Source organism: Carassius carassius, chromosome 16 (assembly GCF_963082965.1).
Source record: "Carassius carassius chromosome 16, fCarCar2.1, whole genome shotgun sequence".
NCBI classification, from domain to species: Eukaryota; Metazoa; Chordata; class Actinopteri; order Cypriniformes; family Cyprinidae; genus Carassius; species Carassius carassius.
Genome location: NC_081770.1, coordinates 84,794 through 105,546, shown reverse-complemented (window position 1 = coordinate 105,546; position 20,753 = coordinate 84,794). Strand labels below are relative to the sequence as shown.

Genomic DNA, 20,753 nt, shown 5'->3' with positions numbered 1-20,753 from the left:
TATAAAAAGCTCAGAAGATGTTACAAGTTTGATATCTTCCTTAAATAAATATCAAAAAGCTTCATCTGCACGCATTAATTGGGAGAAATGTGCATCCTTGCTATTGGGCGACTGGCAGGCTACAGGACCCCCTAAGCTGCCCCAGCAATGCAGATGGGCCAGAGATGGGTTTGGAATCCTTGGTTTATATTTCGGTACTAATAGCTATACAGAAAAGAACTGGGAAGGGTTAGCGGACAAGGTAATTCTCAGAATTCAGAAGTGGCGATGGATTCTTCCACATCTCTCTTTTAGGGGGAGATGCCTGGTTATTAACAATTTAGCAGCTTCTATGTTATGGCATAAATTTACTGTGTTAGATCCCCCTAAGGAGTTACTTTCTGGAGTTCAAAAAGCATTCGTTAATTTTTTATGGGATGGCTGCCATTGGCTTCCTCCAGGTATCCTTTATCTTCCTGTGGCAGAGGGAGGACAGGGATTAATACATTTGGAATCAAAAGTCCTGGCAATGAGGTTGCAAACATTACAAAAACTTCTGTACAGTCCAGACCCTTTGTCTTGGGGTGGGTTTGGTTTATATATACTCAAGAATATTGGAGGATTTGGTCTTGATAAACAGTTGTTCTTAATGCAGAAGACATTGGTGGAGAACGTGCATTCTTTACCTTTCAGTTTTTATTTAGGAGTGATTAAATCTTGGAATTGTTTTAAAATATTGAGACATGAAGATGAGCATTATGGCTTTTCAGAACCTCTTTTTTTTAATCCTCTTTTTCAGTTATCGACAAATGTGTCGTCATCTTTAGTCAATCAGTTTTTGAAGGCTGGGGTAACAAAAGTCATGGACTTGATTGATTTAAACAATGGCCAATGGAGAATTGTACAGGCAATTGCGGATCAAGTTGGAATAAATTCCGTAAGAATTGTGGAGAGATTAATTGGGGATCTTAAGTCATCTTTCCCTCAGACTTTCATTTCCTTTATTAATAATGTTTTTATGAATGGTTTTATTTCTCAGACCTTTCCTGAGTTCAGGGTAGTTCCCAAAGACTGGGAATCTGATTATAACAGTCAGACCAAATTGCTGAAAGGTTATAGTGCTATGGTATTTCATTGTATTGGGAAAAAAATGTTATACCATGTTTGTGTCAAAACTGTACATTTTGACCAGTTAAAGCATAGATCAGATACAAAATGGAGGTCGTGCCTTTCTCTTTCAGATGAGATCTATCCATCATGGAGGTTGCTGTATAAGCCTCCTATCTCTAAGAGATGTGGAGATATTCAGTGGAGGATACTACATTGTATTATAGCCACAAACTCTTTTGTGTCTAAAATTAACGAGACTGTTTTACCAGTATGTCCTTTTTGTAATGCTCTTGACAATGTTTTTCATATGTTTTATGAGTGTTTTAGACTTAACTCACTATTTTCAGTATTGGAAAAAATGATTGTAAGATTGGGTTTTACATTCACCAACAGTTTATTTATTTTGGGTTGCAGATATAAAAGGTCTTGGCAGCAACAGTGCACACTTGCTAATTTTTTAATAGGACAAGCTAAACTTGTTATTTTAAATTCTCATCGGTGTAAAAATACTGGTGAAAATGTGAATATAGTAACTCTGTTTAAGTCTCTAGTAGAGTCAAGAGTGGTGATTGAATATACTTACTATCAACATAATAATAATGTTCTTTATTTTGAATGGAAATGGGGTGTTAGTGGAGCTTTGGTGACTGTGTGTAATTCAGGCAGTTTGGTTTTTAATTGGTAATGGTTTAATTATTTTGATTGTTTTTTTGGATTTGCTGTTAAACTTGTATTGATTTATATAATTAAAGTGTTTTAAAAGTCAAGTCTCTCTCTCTCTATCTCTATCTATCTATCTCTCTCTCTCTCTCTCTCTCTCTCTCTCTCTCTCTCGTCTGCAGCTCGTTCAGCTTTTAACAGACACTAAGAAGAGAGAGCACATTACTTCTGTGCTTATCATCTCACACTGGCCACCTGTACAATACAGAATTTATTTCGTTTTATGTTTTCGAAGAGTATGTTTCTGATTGAATCAGTCTCTGCATTCAAAGAATCAATTGCACTTTCTAGTTCCTCGATCTCACTTAAAATGCAAAGGTGATCGGGTCTTTTCTGCTGCAGCTCCAGGGCTTTGGATTGACCTTCCTCTGTCACTAAAATCATCTCCTACACTCAGTGTATTTCAGTTCTTGTGCTGTATCATTTTTATTAGTGTTAGGTGGAGACTTTGACTTTACAGTTGTAAAAGTATCGAGGCTAAGCACTTCTTACATTGGAGAAGCATATATATATATATATATATATATGCACATACAATGGCTAAACCGATCAGAATTATTTTTGCTCTAAATTATAATCGTAAAGTTTGTTGTTCTTTGAGAAATGTACTTTTGTGTTTCAGGTATTGCTCTTTCACCAGTAAACACAAAGCAACAGAATGTGGACTCATACACATGGTTTATTTAATCTCATGTAATGTGCTGATTTATTAGGCTTTTTATTATATAAAAAACACCAAAGACTTATGCACTCAGTCTGTCTACATTATGAAAACTGGTGAAACAAAGAAAAATATGATAACAGTGAAATCCCTAATAGTTATTCCACTATTTCCAAATTGCAGCATTGCATTGTCAGTGACAGCATTTGAAGATTGATTTATAAAAATCATTTCAGGTTTAAGAAGTGTTTCAACATTGCATCAGCTACTGATGAACACATTGATTTTTATTTGAATCATCACTCTGTAGTTTATTTAATCATGTATTATTGTGTATTTGGAAGGCGTTTGTCTTTCAAACACATTAAAACACTCAAATTCACAAACTTTTGTCATCTGATCCTCTTTCACCAAATATATTTTCTTGAAGTACTCCTGAGATTTAAAAAATATATATTTTAATAATTATCACATTTGCATGTTCATGATTCTCTGATGTTGGTTTTGTCCACATGACATGCAGGTAAAGAAATGAAATGTTAAACTTTTTTAGTAAGATTTTATTTTAGTTTGATTGGTTTTAAAATTATTTATTTTAATGTATCATTTTTTATGATTTAATTAATTAGCTTTTTATTAAAGTCACAAACCCTAGTTTGGGAAACCTTGATGTAATGTAATGTTTAATGCACTTCATGTTAATAACAACAAATGGAATATATATATTTATTAGGCATGGGCCGGTATGAGATTTTGATGGTATGATAACCTTAAGCAAACCTATCACGGTTTCACAGTTGTTACAGCTCTGAAATGATTTCGAATCATTTGAGTCAGTTCGGGAGTTCGGAGCGGGTTCGCGAATCATTTGATTCAGTTTGGGGATCGCGAATCATTTGAGTCAGTTCGGGAGTTCGGAGCGGGATCGCGAATCATTTGAGTCAGTTTGGGGATCGCGAATCATTTGAGTCAGTTTGAGAGTTCGGAGCGGGATCGCGAATCATTTGAGTCAGTTTGGGGATCGCGAATCATTTGAGTCAGTTTGGGAGTTCAAAGCGGGTTCACGAATCATTTGAGTCAGTTCGGGAGTTCGGAGCGGGATCGCGAAACATTTGAATCAGCTCGGGAGTTCGTAGCGGGTTCGCGAATCATTTGAGTCAGTTCGGTAGTTCAAAGCGGGTTCGCGAATCATTTGAGTCAGTTCGGGAGTTCAAAGCGGGTTTGCGAATCATTTGAGTCACTTCGGGAGTTCAAAGCGGGTTCGCGAATCATTTGAGTCAGTTCGGGAGTTCAAAGCGGGTTCGCGAATCATTTGAGTCAGTTTGGGGATCGCGAATCATTTGAGTCAGTTCGGGAGTTCGTAGCCATAGACATATAAATACCTAGACGCCCCATTGGCCGCTTTGAGGCATTGCTGCGATACGTCACCGAGTCCGCCATGTTAGTGAGGGCAAGACTGCCTTAAAAACAAATGAAAGTAAACGGGGAGCTGCGGTTTTTACTGAATAAAAACACGATAACGTTCACATTTATCAACCCATTCAGAGGTTTGTGATCTACGTGCAGTTAAAAAAAAAACTTTGCCTCCAGTTATTTAGTTAGGTTTGGAAAATTATTAATTTTCATAAGGAATTGTGAAAGCTCACATTTGTTTCACTTGTTGATTTCGCTGATTTTTTCGGTTTACAATTCTAATGTTAATTTAGTATAACTGTGACATATGCATGTAATGTAATTTGAATGTACATTAGATTAAATGTAGTTGTTTTATTGCTTTCTCTGTGTTCAATTTCAACATTTTTCTTTCTTTTTTTTCCTCTTTCTTGTGTCTCAGGTCAGAACACAGCTCATTCCCTTTGAAATACTGGGATAATAATACATCTTTAAACACTAATAATTTACTACCGTTGAGAAAATTGAATAAAACAAGTAAATACAAATCAAAAAGTGACACACTTGTCTGCTTTTCATTTTGATAGCACTATAGCCTACAAATGAACTCCACAACAAATAATAACACATGTAACTGATGAGGCTTTATGGATTCAGTGAAAATGAAATATGCACTGATACAGTGCACAGTACAAATATAGTAAAAGTGATGTTATATTAAAAATTATATGTAGTACAACTTAAAGTACAGTGAATAATATGAAACGTGAGTACAACGGTACAATAACATACCGGTATGTGATATACTAGATTTATAATAGCATACAATTATATGTATAATATGAATAATACCATAATAAATAACTGAACAACAATAGGTTAATAATAGCAAGAATATGTAATATCAAGGGTGTAATAATACAGAATAGACAAAAATGAAGAATAAATTAATAGTAAATTAAAGAGTAATATAAAAAAAAATTTAAATGTAATTTTAAAATACTATTTGTGTAATAATTATTAATCAAATTAAGACACAACTAATGACACAACACACAAAAAAATTGTGGACATGAGTTCCAAATTGTGTTTAATTAATGAGCTCCTTAAGTATAATATATACATGTACACACACATACATTATATATATATGTGTATATATATATATATAATAAAAAATCCTCTGAATCAATCTCAGCTCAAGAAACACATTTTATTTCAGTTTTCAGTTCTGTCTTTCTCTGGGAATGAGTTGTGAAGACAAAACCTGACTAATAAAGATTCATTCTTCACCGCTTCCCTCAAGATTTTCTATTTTATTCAATTGAGTCAAATAATGTTAAAAAAACTTGATGATGCTTGACATTTTGTTGTATAATGCACACACAATACACACACACAATACATACAATAATACACACACTCATGCAGAAAACACACACGTTTTGAAACAGTGGTTTATTTTTCCATGTGTGTTAACACATATGAATGTGTGTGTGTGAGTGTGTGTGTGAGGTTTACCTTGCACAACAAAATCTCAAAGTATAGTTATGTTTATCACAGACCAGAATATGAGATGCTCCCCTCAAAAAACTTTAGATTAATCCAAATTAATAATCATTATAACAACATCACAATGAGTTCATCATGATATTGCAGCTGGACTCACTATGAGTTCCTGTGTTTTTTATTTCTAGGCTATTTACATCATGTTTTTGTCGTGTAGTTTTATAGTATCAGAATATGAGCTGGGTCATTCTGTCGATTCATTCAGGACTGCTCTGGGTTTAGTACAAACACAACACTAGTCGAGGGAGGTATAGTCTTGTCTCTTGGAAATGCAGAGAACAGCTTTCCTCAGCTTTCCTTGAGGCTGTCCTTGTCCTGTTTGCAAATGGCTAAAAGGGAAGAAAAAAGAATACATAGAATCAGTTCAGTTTTATGAAAAGCAATGAAATCCTTATAATCATGTGATGATAAACTTAATCGGTAACACTTTTGAATAACGGTCCATTAGTTAATATTAGTGAACTACTTTAGTTAACATGATTTAAGCAAGAACAATCTTTCTACAGCATTTATTAATCTTAGTTGATGTTCATTTCAACATTTACTAATGCATTATTCAAATCAAAAGTTGTGCTTGTTAACATTAGTTAATGCACTCTGAATTAGCATGAACTAACAATGAAAAACTGTATTTTCATTAGCTAACATTAACAAAGATGAATAAACACAGCCTGTGAATTTCTTAATTTGTGATTTATGCACCTGCAAGGAAGATTTTGAGAAGGTTTTGTTGTTTTTGTGAGAGAGAAAGAAACTAAATACAAGCTTGCAACTCCAAAAACATTTTCTTGATAATGACAGAGCCATTATTAGGTGGAAAGAAAATATTGTTTTAACTTTTAAACCTAAAATTATCTTTTCTATTCTGTTTCTTTTTCAAGACTGCATCACAGCATTTGCTGCCGTATCAATACATAATCATCGGTATCGATACGTGAATCAGCAAGGAATGCATCACAATATATTGCTGCATTGATATTTTGAACAGTGATATTTAAAGCCTTGTTCCATGTGCTCCTTTCATACTTTGAGCAGCTGCTCCTCCAGAGGTCTCTGCGTGAACCTGCTCTGCAGCGCGTGTGAATGTCAGCGCGAGGAAACAGTTCTGACCACACATAACCAGCAGCGAGGGGAGATTTCCACTAGTTCATCGATCGCGGAGGGTTTCATTATCTCGGGCGGATACAACAGTCTGAGAGGATAAAAGTAATAAAAGCATAAATGTTTCTCCTAATATACCTGGGCAGCTGCTCAAGTAAAGTCTTTGAGTGCGTCTCAATCAGCTCCTAGTTCAGGAGTCAGGACACTGATCAGGGAGTCGTTCACATTCATGATATACTGATTCACCACTTGGGAAGCAGATTGAGACGCATGGTGTGTGTGGAAGCACTGGGATGGAGGTTCATTGTGTTTTTCTCCATCCCACAACATATTTTACAGATCGGGTTAATCTGCGCCTGGTCGCTTTTTCTAATAACCAAACCACTTTCATATAACTGAACTCGTGCTACCTTTTTGTCAACAATTTCATAATTTGTGAATAATAACTCGAGGTTAGTTTCACTCATTTTTGTCGTCCTTGTCGAGTTTTCTTTGTAAAGTGCTGGAGGAAATTGACTTTGTTCTTTGACGTGAACGTTTAAAGCTGCATGCTGATTGGCTGTTGTCACATATTTCTGCTGTATGATTGGCTCTGATATTAATCCATATCGAGTAAAAATGCCTCGAGCTTCTCATCATTATTGACATATATTTTATCGATACCGATATGATATGGTTTATCGGCACAGCCCTATGCTAGAGCACCAAAAGTTACATAGTGTACCTAATAAATGTCAGGTTTACACTTTTGTTTTAAAGGCAGTGGTTTTGTGTATCCTTAAAAACACTGGTAGCTTCAATGCGAATGAATGTTTTTAAAGAAAATCTGCTTGTGTGTTCCAGGTGCTGTGAGAAAGAGTCGTGAGATGAGTCAGTGATGATGAAATGATAAAACACACAGTGCGGTGTTCAGTCTGCAGCTGATGGGAAGCGTCCCACTGTGAACACACAACAGTAGAGTTCTCCAGAGTTTCATTCTGAACTTCAGTGATCTGAAGGATTCATTTCAAATAGCAACAGTTACAGTAACAGAAAGATACAAGGTTACTACTTTAAATGTGTTTTATTGGTTTTGTTTCTTTTCAAAGAATCTATTTGTTTCTATTTTTCTATTCAAAGAATATTAATAAAAAAATAAGCAGTACAACTGTTAACAAAAAAATCTTGCTCAAATATTTACTCCTCTTAATGTTGTAAAGTCTTATTTTTCATTGAATAAAAAAATGTTTTTGGTACAATTTATGGTTGCATTTCATTTTCTGTAATAATTCTATTCAATACCTATGTACATAAATAATTAAACTATAAAAATAATAATAGTACTTACAGACTGTTAATACATTTACAGACTATTTTTATAGTTTTATTGTAACTTGCTAAAGTTTAGAATGATTTGATCATGTTTTATTAATATTAATAAAGGCAGACATTAAATATTCCCGCTCTAGATGTGTTAGATGTGGACTTGATCAACACTGAGGACTCTTACTGGAGTCTGTGCTGTCAGCTGCATCCTAACAGAGGAACAAACAGATCCAGAAACACATGATCAAGTCAGTCAGATGATGCTGTTGTCAGATACTCAAGATCATATGCTGCGTTCACACTGTGTTCTGTGAAGAGCTGTTCATCTCCTCGGAGCGGGAACTGTGTGTTTCTATTGAAACACTATCGATGTCTAAATTAATCTGCAGCAGTCCGGTACAGTCACGTGATACAAGTAGAAGCTCTCAGAAAATCCCCAGATTACAGATGATAATTATGAGTTCTACCAGGACATGGATTCTTTTTCCAAGTTGTAATTATATCACACACAACACGGGATGAATGCACTTCTACACACCTGGTTTACCGTAAGAAGAGCTGCCTTTGGCTGATGTCAGGCTTGTCCTTGACAACTTTTCTGTGAAGAGCAAACATTCAAGTTACAGTCTTTATGAGGGCATCTGACTGAAGGGTTTCCACTGAAATGTGCAGTGTAGCTGTCAGTAAAGTGATGCTCCTCAGAACAGCTTGAACATGGATTTCAGTCTGAAACTTGTCTGTGAAACTGGGGATAATGTTTAATTACCGTTAGCTGTGCTCTCCTTTCAGTTATGAGGCCATACTTACACTTCCAAAGCATCTCTAACATTTCTTCTTCCTTCAAAAACAAGAAAAGGGCTCTGAACCTAGATACAACAGAAGTCTATTCATGTATTTATAGAGTTAATTACTTTAAACTTACTCTTTCAAACAACAGTCATGTCTATTAAACGTGATCGTTAAATGATTGCACTCATCATATTAGTGTCACCATCATCATCTCTCCTCCGCTGCAAACACAGCTGCTGTAAGAGTCAAATTAACTCAACAGTTACACTCCTCATAAACAACATCGAGTGAACAAGGAAAAGATGAAAATAATCTCAGTCGATGTCGCTGGTCCGGGTTCAAGAGACAAAGACTGATCACAAACAATCTCTCGAGGAAAAGAAAGAGCCAAATAAAGGAATTGATGGAAAATAAGGTCCTAACTGATCTAAAACAAAGTTTCCAGCTTCTCATCCACAGCTCGTTGAGTTCACACACAGTCACATAAACTAAATCATATGAGTTCATCTAACCTGATATTTTACATTCCACAAAACAAATATGTCTCAGTTCAGCTCTTCATGAACAAATATGAACATTTATCAATGTTTTGAACTAAAAGAAATATTACTGCAAAAAAAAAAAGTCAATTAAATTGGAAGACAAATGATTAATTGGATGAAGTACTGCTTGAAAAACTTGTTTCAGTGTATATCTGCCTCTTATAGTGATCTTCATTTTCTCAATAACAATCCTGAACACTTTAATCCAAATTTGACCTTTGTTTGGTTTCAGCACATCGTCTCTAAGCATCATATCTTTTATAATATCATTAATACTCTGCTTCACAATGGTGAGGTGCTGCCTAAATTTCTGCCGTACTCATTGAATATCTGTCCATGTGAGAACAGATAAAGGTCGATCTCTCTCATCTCTCACACTTTTTACAGTCTAATGATTGAGATTCGAGTCTCAAACAAGATCTTTCTTCTGTGTTCCTGGGGTTTCTCTTCATCAGATCCAGAAATGTCTCTGTCTATCAGATAAACATCACATACTCTTTTACATTCCTAACCATTTATTAAAAATCACACATATAACTTATTTTTTAATGTAACTCAATCTGTATATTTTCTGAAAGGTGCTGAGGTCAGATCTGCTGATGTTGGTCGTGTTATCATTGTATCGTTGCTTGTCATTGTTTGTTCTTCAGTCTCACTATCATCTTCATTTTACTGTCTGCTGACTTTTATAACATTGTCTGGAAAATAAACATTATTATTATTATTATTTGTTGTGGATTCTTCTGAAATGGATATATATAGCACTTATCTTATCCACTTCTCTTCTGTTTTTCTGATTCTGATGCAGGATTTTGAGGACAGTGATAAAGACAGGAATATGAAGATGAGCTCAAAATATTAGAGAATAAATTACATTGAGAGAAAATAAGACAGCTGTGATATTTGTCATTTAAACTTAAATTACATAAAATCAGTGTTATAAATGTTGAATACGAGTACAGAAAGACAGTAAATAATGAAGAAGACTCTAAATTCATTAGTCAGTCTAATATTTCCTGAAATGTGCGATTTAAAATACATAAATTATAACTAAATATTTGATTGTAAAATGATAAAAATGTTCATTTCAGCTGTAAATAATAGGTAAAGTGCTGTTTTGTCTTTTTCAAACTCAAGTTTATGAGTTACAGTCTCAGTTTTTCTCTTTTAATAGACATAAGAGTCGAAACTATTTAAATCTTAAATGACAGATTGTGAAAAGCACATATATCTACATCACAGCGACCTGTAAAACTGAACAGAGATGATAAATTCAGAAAATAAGATGAAAATAACTAGGCATTTTCTATTTGTATGTAGAGACTGAAAGTTCATTATAATTAATTGAGTTCTGAACTAATTCAATAAATGATACATTTCATATATCTTAATTATTCATCATAACCTACAGAATAACTGAATAAATCATTCAATCTGAATTCATAGACTATTGCTGTAATGAAAGAAATGAAAATAAAACCAGGACTGTATATAATTCTGTTATATAATAATCATTACCTTTCAGATTGATATGTTTGGTTTGGATTATTTGATATGGTTTGTCTGTCATTATTCATTAACCCTTCAGAGTAGTCAAAAGTATCAGAAGGAGGTGAATGGAGCAGATTGAGAGGGAGAATGTGAAGAAACAGCAGGTGGCGCTAGTGCACTGTTTTAGTTTGGGATCTGCTGTTAGAAGGAAGAAGAAGGAGAAAGCAGGTGTGTTTGTGCTTCACATTCCTGTCCAGTTGGTGGCGCTGATGCACGAGATCTGTTGTTAACTGGACTTTGATTTTCTCCAAGATGAAGTCGTGTCAGGTGACAAACATCAATCGTGAAGATCGCACAGGTGTTTAACAGCGATCACAAACCGGAAGTGTTTGAAAGACTTCTGGATTCTGTTCCTGCAGCACAAGATCGTCTGAACTACTGCAAGTAAGTCTGAATACTTTCACCATTACACTTATTTAGGAGAATGATGAACGCATTTCAGAGCTGGATGAAGCGGGATTTGTTCAGTTATAACTTATACCTGTCTGTCACCGAAGAAACAAACCACCGAGAAACAGAGAGATATTAATAAAACAAACCGTTTAAAGATGATGAATGTTAAAACATTTTTGCAAGTCTGTAAAAATATCTGTAAAAATATAGGATAGCAGTCCGAAAATAATTCTAAAAGTGTTGTTTTATTTCCTCCTTTTTGTATTTTAAGCCGTATTTTAAGACCGAAAGTGTTTTGTGGTCAAATCAAACCTGTTCTTCTGGACAGACAGCTTGATAAACACGAGCAAAACAAATCTTCTTTTAAACTTTTTAATGATCCGAAGCTTAATATATAGTAACTTATTACTGATAGTAATGTGTAAGTAAATATAGACGTGTGTTGTGAGTGATCTGAAGAGATTATTACATGGCAGTATATTTGTAGCATATTTTATTTGTATATTGATTGCTTGATAACTCAGAGATTCAGCACTAGTTATTTTCTTCATCATTTGTTCCTCTGAACTCTCATGATCTTGATCTGATTGTCATGTCCAGGTCATGATGAGCATCTGATCGTCTTCAGAGACACAAAGATCTCAGTGTTGAGCTGTTCATCTGCAGTATGTCAGAGAAGAGAGGAAAGATGAGTCTCTCACAGAAACAGAGGTAACACTGAGTCTGCTTTCAGACAATCATTTTAAACACTGCTGCACTTTCAGAGGTTTGCTGAAAAAAACAAAACCTTAATAAACTTTGTGTTATATTTACAAATGATTTGCAGAACCTCAGAGCTTCATAACTTCCTACTTAAAAATAACATTTGTGTATATATATATATATATATCATAATCATCATTTCCAGTCCCTCAATCTCGCTCAAAAAAAAAAAAAAAAAGCCAATAGATTTTAAATATCTCAGAATAGAAAATCCAAATCATCATTTGCAGTCAATTCACACTCTTCAGCACTGAGTCTGTACTTAAGTAAATTATTCCATATCAGTGATTTTGGTTTTTAGGTCATAAATTGATTGTCAGACATTAAAAAAATGATTGCACACTTATTTTAAAGGTTTATATGATACTTTTGAATGTTTTCATCTTTCTTTAGTGTGTAATGTATCTGTTCATGTAAGATCTTCAAAGTTACAAAGGTCACAGTCTCCTGTAAAGGGATTTATTCTGTCTAACAGAGAACACTGATCCAGAAATGATTAAAATGCCTTGACTGAATCCAGATATTAATTTCACAAATGTGTGCATCACAATGTGAAATATTAGTGTAATGCTGTTCAAAGTTTTACACAAAGAGAAGACGAGTCTTCAGTGAGTTGTAGTGTTGTCGTCATGTTGTGGAGACGCTGTGTGTTTGGATGAGAAAGCAAACCCTCTTTGTTTGGATTCAGTGTTTAAGATTTATTAATAACTCTGTTCCTGAACCGTACTACCCAAAGGTTAGCTTGTGTACAGCACGCTTTATGAAGCTGCAGTGCATTTCCTCCCAGCTTCCTGTGTACAACATCAGATATACACAGCTAAATACACTGTACATAAAATACAATAAACCACACCTAAATAACTGTACATAAAATACAATACACCACACCTAAATACACTGTACATTAAATACAATAAACCACAGCTAAATACACTGTACATAAAATACAATAAACCACACCTAAATAACTGTACATAAAATACAATAAACCACAGCTAAATACACTGTACATAAAATACAATACACCACACCTAAATACACTGTACATAAAATACAATAAACCACACCTAAATAACTGCACATAAAATACAATACACCACACCTAAATACACTGTACATAAAATACAATACACCACACCTAAATAACTGTACATAAAATACAATACACCACACCTAAATAACTGTACATAAAATACAATAAACCACACCTAAATAACTGTACATAAAATACAATACACCACACCTAAATAACTGTACATAAAATACAATAAACCACACCTAAATAACTGTACATAAAATACAATAAACCACACCTAAATAACTGTACATAAAATACAATACACCACACCTAAATAACTGTACATAAAATACAATACACCACACCTAAATAACTGTACATAAAATACAATACACCACACCTAAATAACTGTACATAAAATACAATAAACCACACCTAAATAACTGTACATAAAATACAATACACCACACCTAAATACACTGCACATAAAATACAATAAACCACACCTAAATAACTGCACATAAAATACAATACACCACACCTAAATACACTGCACATAAAATACAATAAACCACACCTAAATAACTGTACATAAAATACAATACACCACACCTAAATAACTGTACATAAAATACAATACACCACACCTAAATAACTGCACATAAAATACAATACACCACACCTAAATACACTGTACATAAAATACAATAAACCACACCTAAATAACTGTACATAAAATACAATACACCACACCTAAATACACTGCACATAAAATACAATACACCACACCTAAATACACTGTACATAAAATACAATACACCACACCTAAATAACTGTACATAAAATACAATACACCACACCTAAATACACTGTACATAAAATACAATACACCACACCTAAATAACTGTACATAAAATACAATACACCACACCTAAATACACTGCACATAAAATACAATACACCACACCTAAATAACTGCACATAAAATACAATACACCACACCTAAATACACTGTACATAAAATACAATACACCACACCTAAATACACTGTACATAAAATACAATAAACCACACCTAAATAACTGTACATAAAATACAATACACCACACCTAAATACACTGTACATAAAATACAATACACCACACCTAAATACACTGCACATAAAATACAATAAACCACACCTAAATAACTGTACATAAAATACAATACACCACACCTAAATAACTGTACATAAAATACAATACACCACACCTAAATACACTGCACATAAAATACAATACACCACACCTAAATACACTGTACATAAAATACAATACACCACACCTAAATAACTGTACATAAAATACAATACACCACACCTAAATACACTGTACATAAAATACAATAAACCACACCTAAATAACTGTACATAAAATACAATACACCACACCTAAATACACTGCACATAAAATACAATACACCACACCTAAATACACTGTACATAAAATACAATACACCACACCTAAATAACTGTACATAAAATACAATACACCACACCTAAATACACTGTACATAAAATACAATACACCACACCTAAATAACTGCACATAAAATACAATACACCACACCTAAATACACTGTACATAAAATACAATACACCACACCTAAATACACTGTACATAAAATACAATAAACCACACCTAAATAACTGTACATAAAATACAATACACCACACCTAAATACACTGTACATAAAATACAATACACCACACCTAAATACACTGTACATAAAATACAATAAACCACACCTAAATACACTGTACATAAAATACAATACACCACACCTAAATACACTGTACATAAAATACAATACACCACACCTAAATAACTGTACATAAAATACAATACACCACACCTAAATACACTGCACATAAAATACAATACACCACACCTAAATAACTGCACATAAAATACAATACACCACACCTAAATACACTGTACATAAAATACAATACACCACACCTAAATACACTGTACATAAAATACAATAAACCACACCTAAATAACTGTACATAAAATACAATACACCACACCTAAATACACTGTACATAAAATACAATACACCACACCTAAATACACTGTACATAAAATACAATAAACCACACCTAAATAACTGCACATAAAATACAATACACCACACCTAAATACACTGTACATAAAATACAATAAACCACACCTAAATACACTGCACATAAAATACAATAAACCACACCTAAATACACTGCACATAAAATACAATAAACCACACCTAAATAACTGTATTTTATGTTGACACTTCCGAACATAGTTGTTACAGTGAAGAAGAAAACTTATAACTTTATGAGTTTGTATCTGAAATGTAAGAGAGTTGCAAAATAAAAGCTTATCTCTGTTAAACGTTCAGCTCAGACTTGGACTCGCGGTCAAAAGGATGCAGTACATTTTACAACAACATTGTTACTGTTATTACACCCAATAAACTAAGTGTGATAAACTTTTAAAATAGTGTCAGAACTGTGTAGCAATGACATTTCTACTTTCTATTTTAGTCAAAAAAAAAAATCTCAAAAAGATCAGTCAAATATTTGTACAAATATATTTATTCTCACATTAAGTACTTTACAGAAATTGTTAAACAAATGTGAGTCTGTAAACAAGAATGACTATCTTTAAATCTCTGCAGATGTTTCTGTGAAGGACTAGAGAGAATGTGTGTCAGTATAAAACACAGATGAAGCTCCTGTAGAAACGTTTCTCTTCTCTCTTTGTGTCATTAGTGTAAGATCAGGCTCACATGTGTCTGTGAAGAGTGACCGGTCAAAGGATGATGACATGCCGAAGTTCAGTGAGAAAAAAACATCTATCAAAAGGTATTTATTATCTTTGACATTATAATGTTGTGTTGGCTTATTTCTCCACTAAGATGCTTGTGATAGAAATGAATGAAATAAAACAATAATTCACTGATTTCCTCTTTATTGAACTCAGTCTGGAGCTTCTTTCCAGTAACACAATCACACAAGCAGACACAAGGAGGTATAAATTAACCATGGAAAATAGATCATGCAGCCAAACATGAATATGTCTTTCCATCTCTCCATAGTCATAGATGAACAAATGCATGTCTATAGTGTGCTTCATTACCATCCTCAACAGTGAAGCTCTTTAAATGAGACTGAAGGAGCTCCTGTAGTAAAGTGTTTTGTTCTTTGTGTCATTAGTGTAAGATCAGACTCACATGTGTCCAGCTCTGTGTCTGTGAAGAGTGACGAGTCAAAGGGTTTAGTACCAAACTTCAGTGAAGAAACAACATCACGAACCAAACGGTATTTGATCTGTTTCTTATTTTTCTTTAAACATAGACTGAGTCAGAAAGTGTATCAGAGAATAATTATCATAAAACTACTTGTAGTCCATAAATTTATCACTTATTTATTGTTTTTCTCTTTGCTAAAATGTTTAAAATATACTTTGGTCATATATATATTTTTTCCCCTAAAAATGCAGTATTTTGATTTATTTTATTTACGATCAGGCTTCAGTATGAAACATTAGATCCAGATTTACAGTCTCACAGGAACCACAAGAATTATACAGACAGTCTCCTGCAGATCTTCCAGGTAATAAAACACATTTTCAGGAATATTTAATAATTATAATAAACAAATATGCAATGAATATTTGTTATGCTGTGTTATGCTATAACTTTTATTTCTATTTTTTTCTTCTTAAGAACCCATAAAATAAGAACAAAAACCTATTTTTATTAATAGTTACAGCTATTTAAAGTTTATCTCAACTTTATTTTTTATGAATATTTTTCATTAATGAATAAATAATTTTGACCAAATGAGATTTTTCTCTCATTCATTTTTGTCTTGCTTTGTAGGATCTTGAGAGCAAAATAATGACATTTCTAAAGAAAGAACTGGAAAAGTTTAAGAAAATATTACAAAAAGAGGACATGCAGTACTTTGTGAAGGACTTTAATGAGAACAGATGCAGTATGAAAGAAGCAGCTCTTGATCTCACGCTCTACTTCCTGAGAGAGATGAAGCAAGATGAAGCTGCTGATACTCTAGAAGGTAAGAGACTCGTGATCATCTGTTAGATTGTCAATTATAAATGTAGAGAGAAAATAAGATTAAACAATATCTGTATTTTTGTTTCTGTTTAGATGAGCTGGTCTTCATTCATCAGCTAAAGTGTAGCCTAAAGAAGAAGTATCAATGTGTGTCTGAAGGAATTGCAAAGCAAGGAGACTCTACACTTCTGAAGAACATCTACACAGATCTATATATCACTCAGGGTTGTAGTGAACAGGTCAATACTGAACATGAGGTGAGACAGATTGAAGTTGCTTCCAGACGTCATGAATCACAGGAGATACAGGTTGAGTGCAAACATTTGTTTGAAGCACCTGAACAAGACAAGCAGATCAGAACTGTACTGACAAAAGGAGTTGCTGGCATCGGAAAATCAGTCTCTGTGCAGAAGTTTGTTCTGGATTGGGCCGAAGGAAAAGAAAATCAAGATATCAGCTTCATATTTCCTCTTCCATTCAGAGAGATGAACTTAAAGGAGCAAGAAAAACTTAGTTTGATGGACCTTATAACTCAGTTTTTCCCAGAGATAAAAGGACTGAACCTTACGAGAAGAAATCAGTTCAAAGTCTTGTTCATTCTTGATGGATTGGATGAATGTCGACTTCCTGTAAACTTTAAGGACAATGAGACGTGGTCTGATGTTTCATCACCAGTCTCTCTGGATGTTCTCCTGACGAACCTCATCAAGGGAAATCTGCTTCCTTCTGCTCTCATCTGGATCACCAGCAGACCAGCAGCTGCCAGTAAGATTCCTCCTGACTGTATCGACCGGCTGACAGAGATACGAGGATTCAATGATGCACAAAAGGAGGAGTACTTCAGAAAAAGATTCACGGATGAGAATCTGGCCAAAGAAATCATTGATCATGTTAAACAATCAAAGAGTCTCTTTATCATGTGCCACATCCCAGTCTTCTGCTGGATTTCAGCCACTGTTCTCCAGAACATTTTAGAGGAGAAAAGAAATAATGTTGTGAAAAACAATCAGGCTGATGATGTCTCCAAAACACTGCAGGAGTCAAATACTGAAGACACTCCTAAGACTCTGACACAAATGTACACACACTTCCTCAGATTTCAGATCCAGCAGAGCAGACGAAAGTATGATGGAGAACATACACCAGATGTTTCCTGGGATAAAGATGCCATCTTTTCACTGGGGAAACTGGCGTTTGATCAGCTGGAAAGAAACAATGTGATCTTCTATGACACAGATCTGGAAGCCTGTGGTATTGACGTCTATGAGGCATCAGTGTACTCAGGCATGTGTACCCAGATCTTTAAGGAGGAAACAGGGATCACTCTTGGTACCATGTACTGCTTCGTTCACTTGAGCATTCAAGAGTTTATTGCAGCCCTTTATGCACATCTGTTTCTAGACATAAAGAAGAAAAGTATATTTGTTCATGCGTCTACAAAATGGAAATATAAAAGTAAAACAATGATTGATTTGCTCAAGACTGCAGTGGACAAGGCACTAGAGCGTGATAATGGACACCTGGATCTTTTTCTTCGCTTCCTCCTTGGTTTGTCACTTCAGTCCAATCAGAGACTCTTACAGGGTCTGTTGACACAGAAAAATAGAAATGACCAGAGCAAAAAGGAAATAGTTCAGTACATCAAGCAGAAATTAAAGTCTAATCTGTCTCCGGAGAGATCCATCAATCTGTTCTACTGTCTGAATGAACTGAACGACCAAACTCTGGTGAAAGACATTCAGACCCACCTTAGCAAAGGAAGTCTCTCATCTGCTGATCTTTCTCCTGCCCAGTGGTCTGCTTTGGTCTTTGTGTTGTTGACATCAGAGGAGGAGTTGGAGGAGTTTGAGCTTCAGAAATTCAAGAAATCAGACGAGTGTCTCATTAGATTATCAGCAGTCATCAAAACCTGCAAAAGAGCTCTGTAAGTTATTTAATATATTTTGTCATGTTTTGTTCTCATCTTAAAATTACATTAATCTACACTGATATATAGCAGGCTTGGACACTGCTGATTTAGTGAGTGAGTGAGTGACATGACATACAGCCAATTATGGTGACCCATACTCAGAGTTTGTGCTCTGCATTTAACCCATCCAAAGTGCACACACACAGCAGCGAACACACACACACACTTTTATTATTTAATAATATTACTATTATTATATGTAGCTTTTTTGCTCACATTTTTGGTCCGTTTTCTCTTTGATAATTTGCGGATGCCGAAAATTCAGTGCATACCTACCTACATCCCCTCCTTGTTTACAAATCCAAAGCAAGTCCATACATCCGCATTTAAATGCAGAAGGGGCTTTCCTGATAACTTTCTGCGATGGCGTCATCTTTATTTTACTAACTTGCTGCATGCTGAAGGCGACCCAGCTGACCTCACCAGAAAACTCAACACAACCGTCTAGTGGATTGTCTAGAAATTGATTTTATTATTCTACCAAATAGTATACTAAAAGATTGATACTTGGCATCCATGTATCAATACAGTATTGCCGTGGAAAATATTGCGATACTATACTTAATTGTAGTACACTATCGTTTATTGACGTTAACCTAATGCTGCGTTCCAGACAGACAACTTGGATATACTAATTATAACACAATACAATATTGTATTATATTATAGTCTTTAATAATATACTTTACATAATAATATATAACATACTTTATATATTTATATGTAATGTTAGGTAAAACAAAAAGTTAGCCTAAATACACTGTAAGTCGCTTTGAAAGCTGTAATGTGGAGTCAGACACGCTAGGATCCAATTGCAGTAGAGCTGAAACAACTAATCGATTTAATCGATTAAAATCGATTATTAAAATAGTTGTCAACTAATTTAATCATCATTTAGTTGCTAAATAACATTTATTTGCCATAAGTGGCTCATTTCGTGCATATTTTAAATCTGTGGTGACCTCAGTGTGGCAGTAATGAGCCACCGCAGGTTTTACTCAGCCAGTACAGCAGGAGAAGTAGTGAATAGCCAATAGCTGGCCTCGTTTTATGTCACGTGCTTCCCGAACAGTTCTCTGCAGCATTCAGCGGGATGGTGGAGACAGACGGCAGTGGAGTAAGCTCGAGAAAGAAAAAGAAAAAAGCGGAAGATAAAACTAATCGAACGAAGTCATCCAAAGTGTGGGAGTACTTTACTTTGAGCCTTCAAAAAAAAAAAAGAGTAACCTGTAAACTTTGCACTACTGAATTGACTTTTATATTTTCAGATTCTCCAGTACAATGTTGTTTGCAAATGTTTAGTCGTAAAAGCTGATAACATTGCTTTTTAACAGTTAACATTTAAAGCTTTACAAACATGTTCTGTGATCAGTTTGTCGTTTACCAGTTCATAATTCAGTCTTGCAGCCTAATTATGACTGAATGAGAGAGGTAAATGTTTAAATGTATTTGAAATGCACTGATTTTTTTCACACAGCAAGTTTTTTGTCTGTCCAATTTTTTTCATATTTTTTCAATACTTTTTTTTTCTGATGGATTTTACTTTAAAATGTGAGTTCCATTCAGGTTTCATGCCATTGGCACTTTATTCGAATGATTGTTTACAATTTCACAGCATAAGCTATGAAGCTGTTTCCCAGGTATAAAATGCAATGTACTACAATTTTATTCTGTTTTATTCTTATTCTTAGTGAAAATATGTTCTGAAAGATTCCTTAATAAGCTTTGTTTCGGGATGTTAAACTACTTTAGGAGCCCTAAGGACGGCCATGGTGAAAACTTTATTTGAAA

The 20,753-nt window shown here is 34.3% G+C and overlaps 1 protein-coding gene across 1 annotated transcript; it reads left to right on the top strand.

Moving 5' to 3' along the window:
• The first annotated feature begins 11,779 nt into the window (after positions 1–11,779).
• On the top strand, positions 11,780–18,921 carry LOC132159389 (protein NLRC3-like). The gene is made up of 5 exons (XM_059568889.1): positions 11,780–11,823; positions 16,131–16,235; positions 16,445–16,529; positions 16,799–16,994; positions 17,087–18,921. The coding sequence occupies exons 1-5, from the start codon at positions 11,780–11,782 to the stop codon at positions 18,919–18,921; spliced, it is 2,265 nt and encodes a 754-aa protein (XP_059424872.1).
• The last annotated feature ends 1,832 nt before the right edge of the window (positions 18,922–20,753 follow it).

What these genes read in the sequence shown, in the direction of transcription:
- LOC132159389 (XM_059568889.1), top strand. Translation starts at nt 11,780, where the DNA reads ATGTCAGAGAAGAGAGGAAAGATGAGTCTCTCACAGAAACAGAG. An exon ending in AGTCTCTCACAGAAACAGAG is followed by an intron (nt 11,824 to 16,130) that starts GTAACACTGAGT and finishes TTGTGTCATTAG; the next exon opens with TGTAAGATCAGACTCACATG. An exon ending in GTCTCCTGCAGATCTTCCAG is followed by an intron (nt 16,530 to 16,798) that starts GTAATAAAACAC and finishes CTTGCTTTGTAG; the next exon opens with GATCTTGAGAGCAAAATAAT.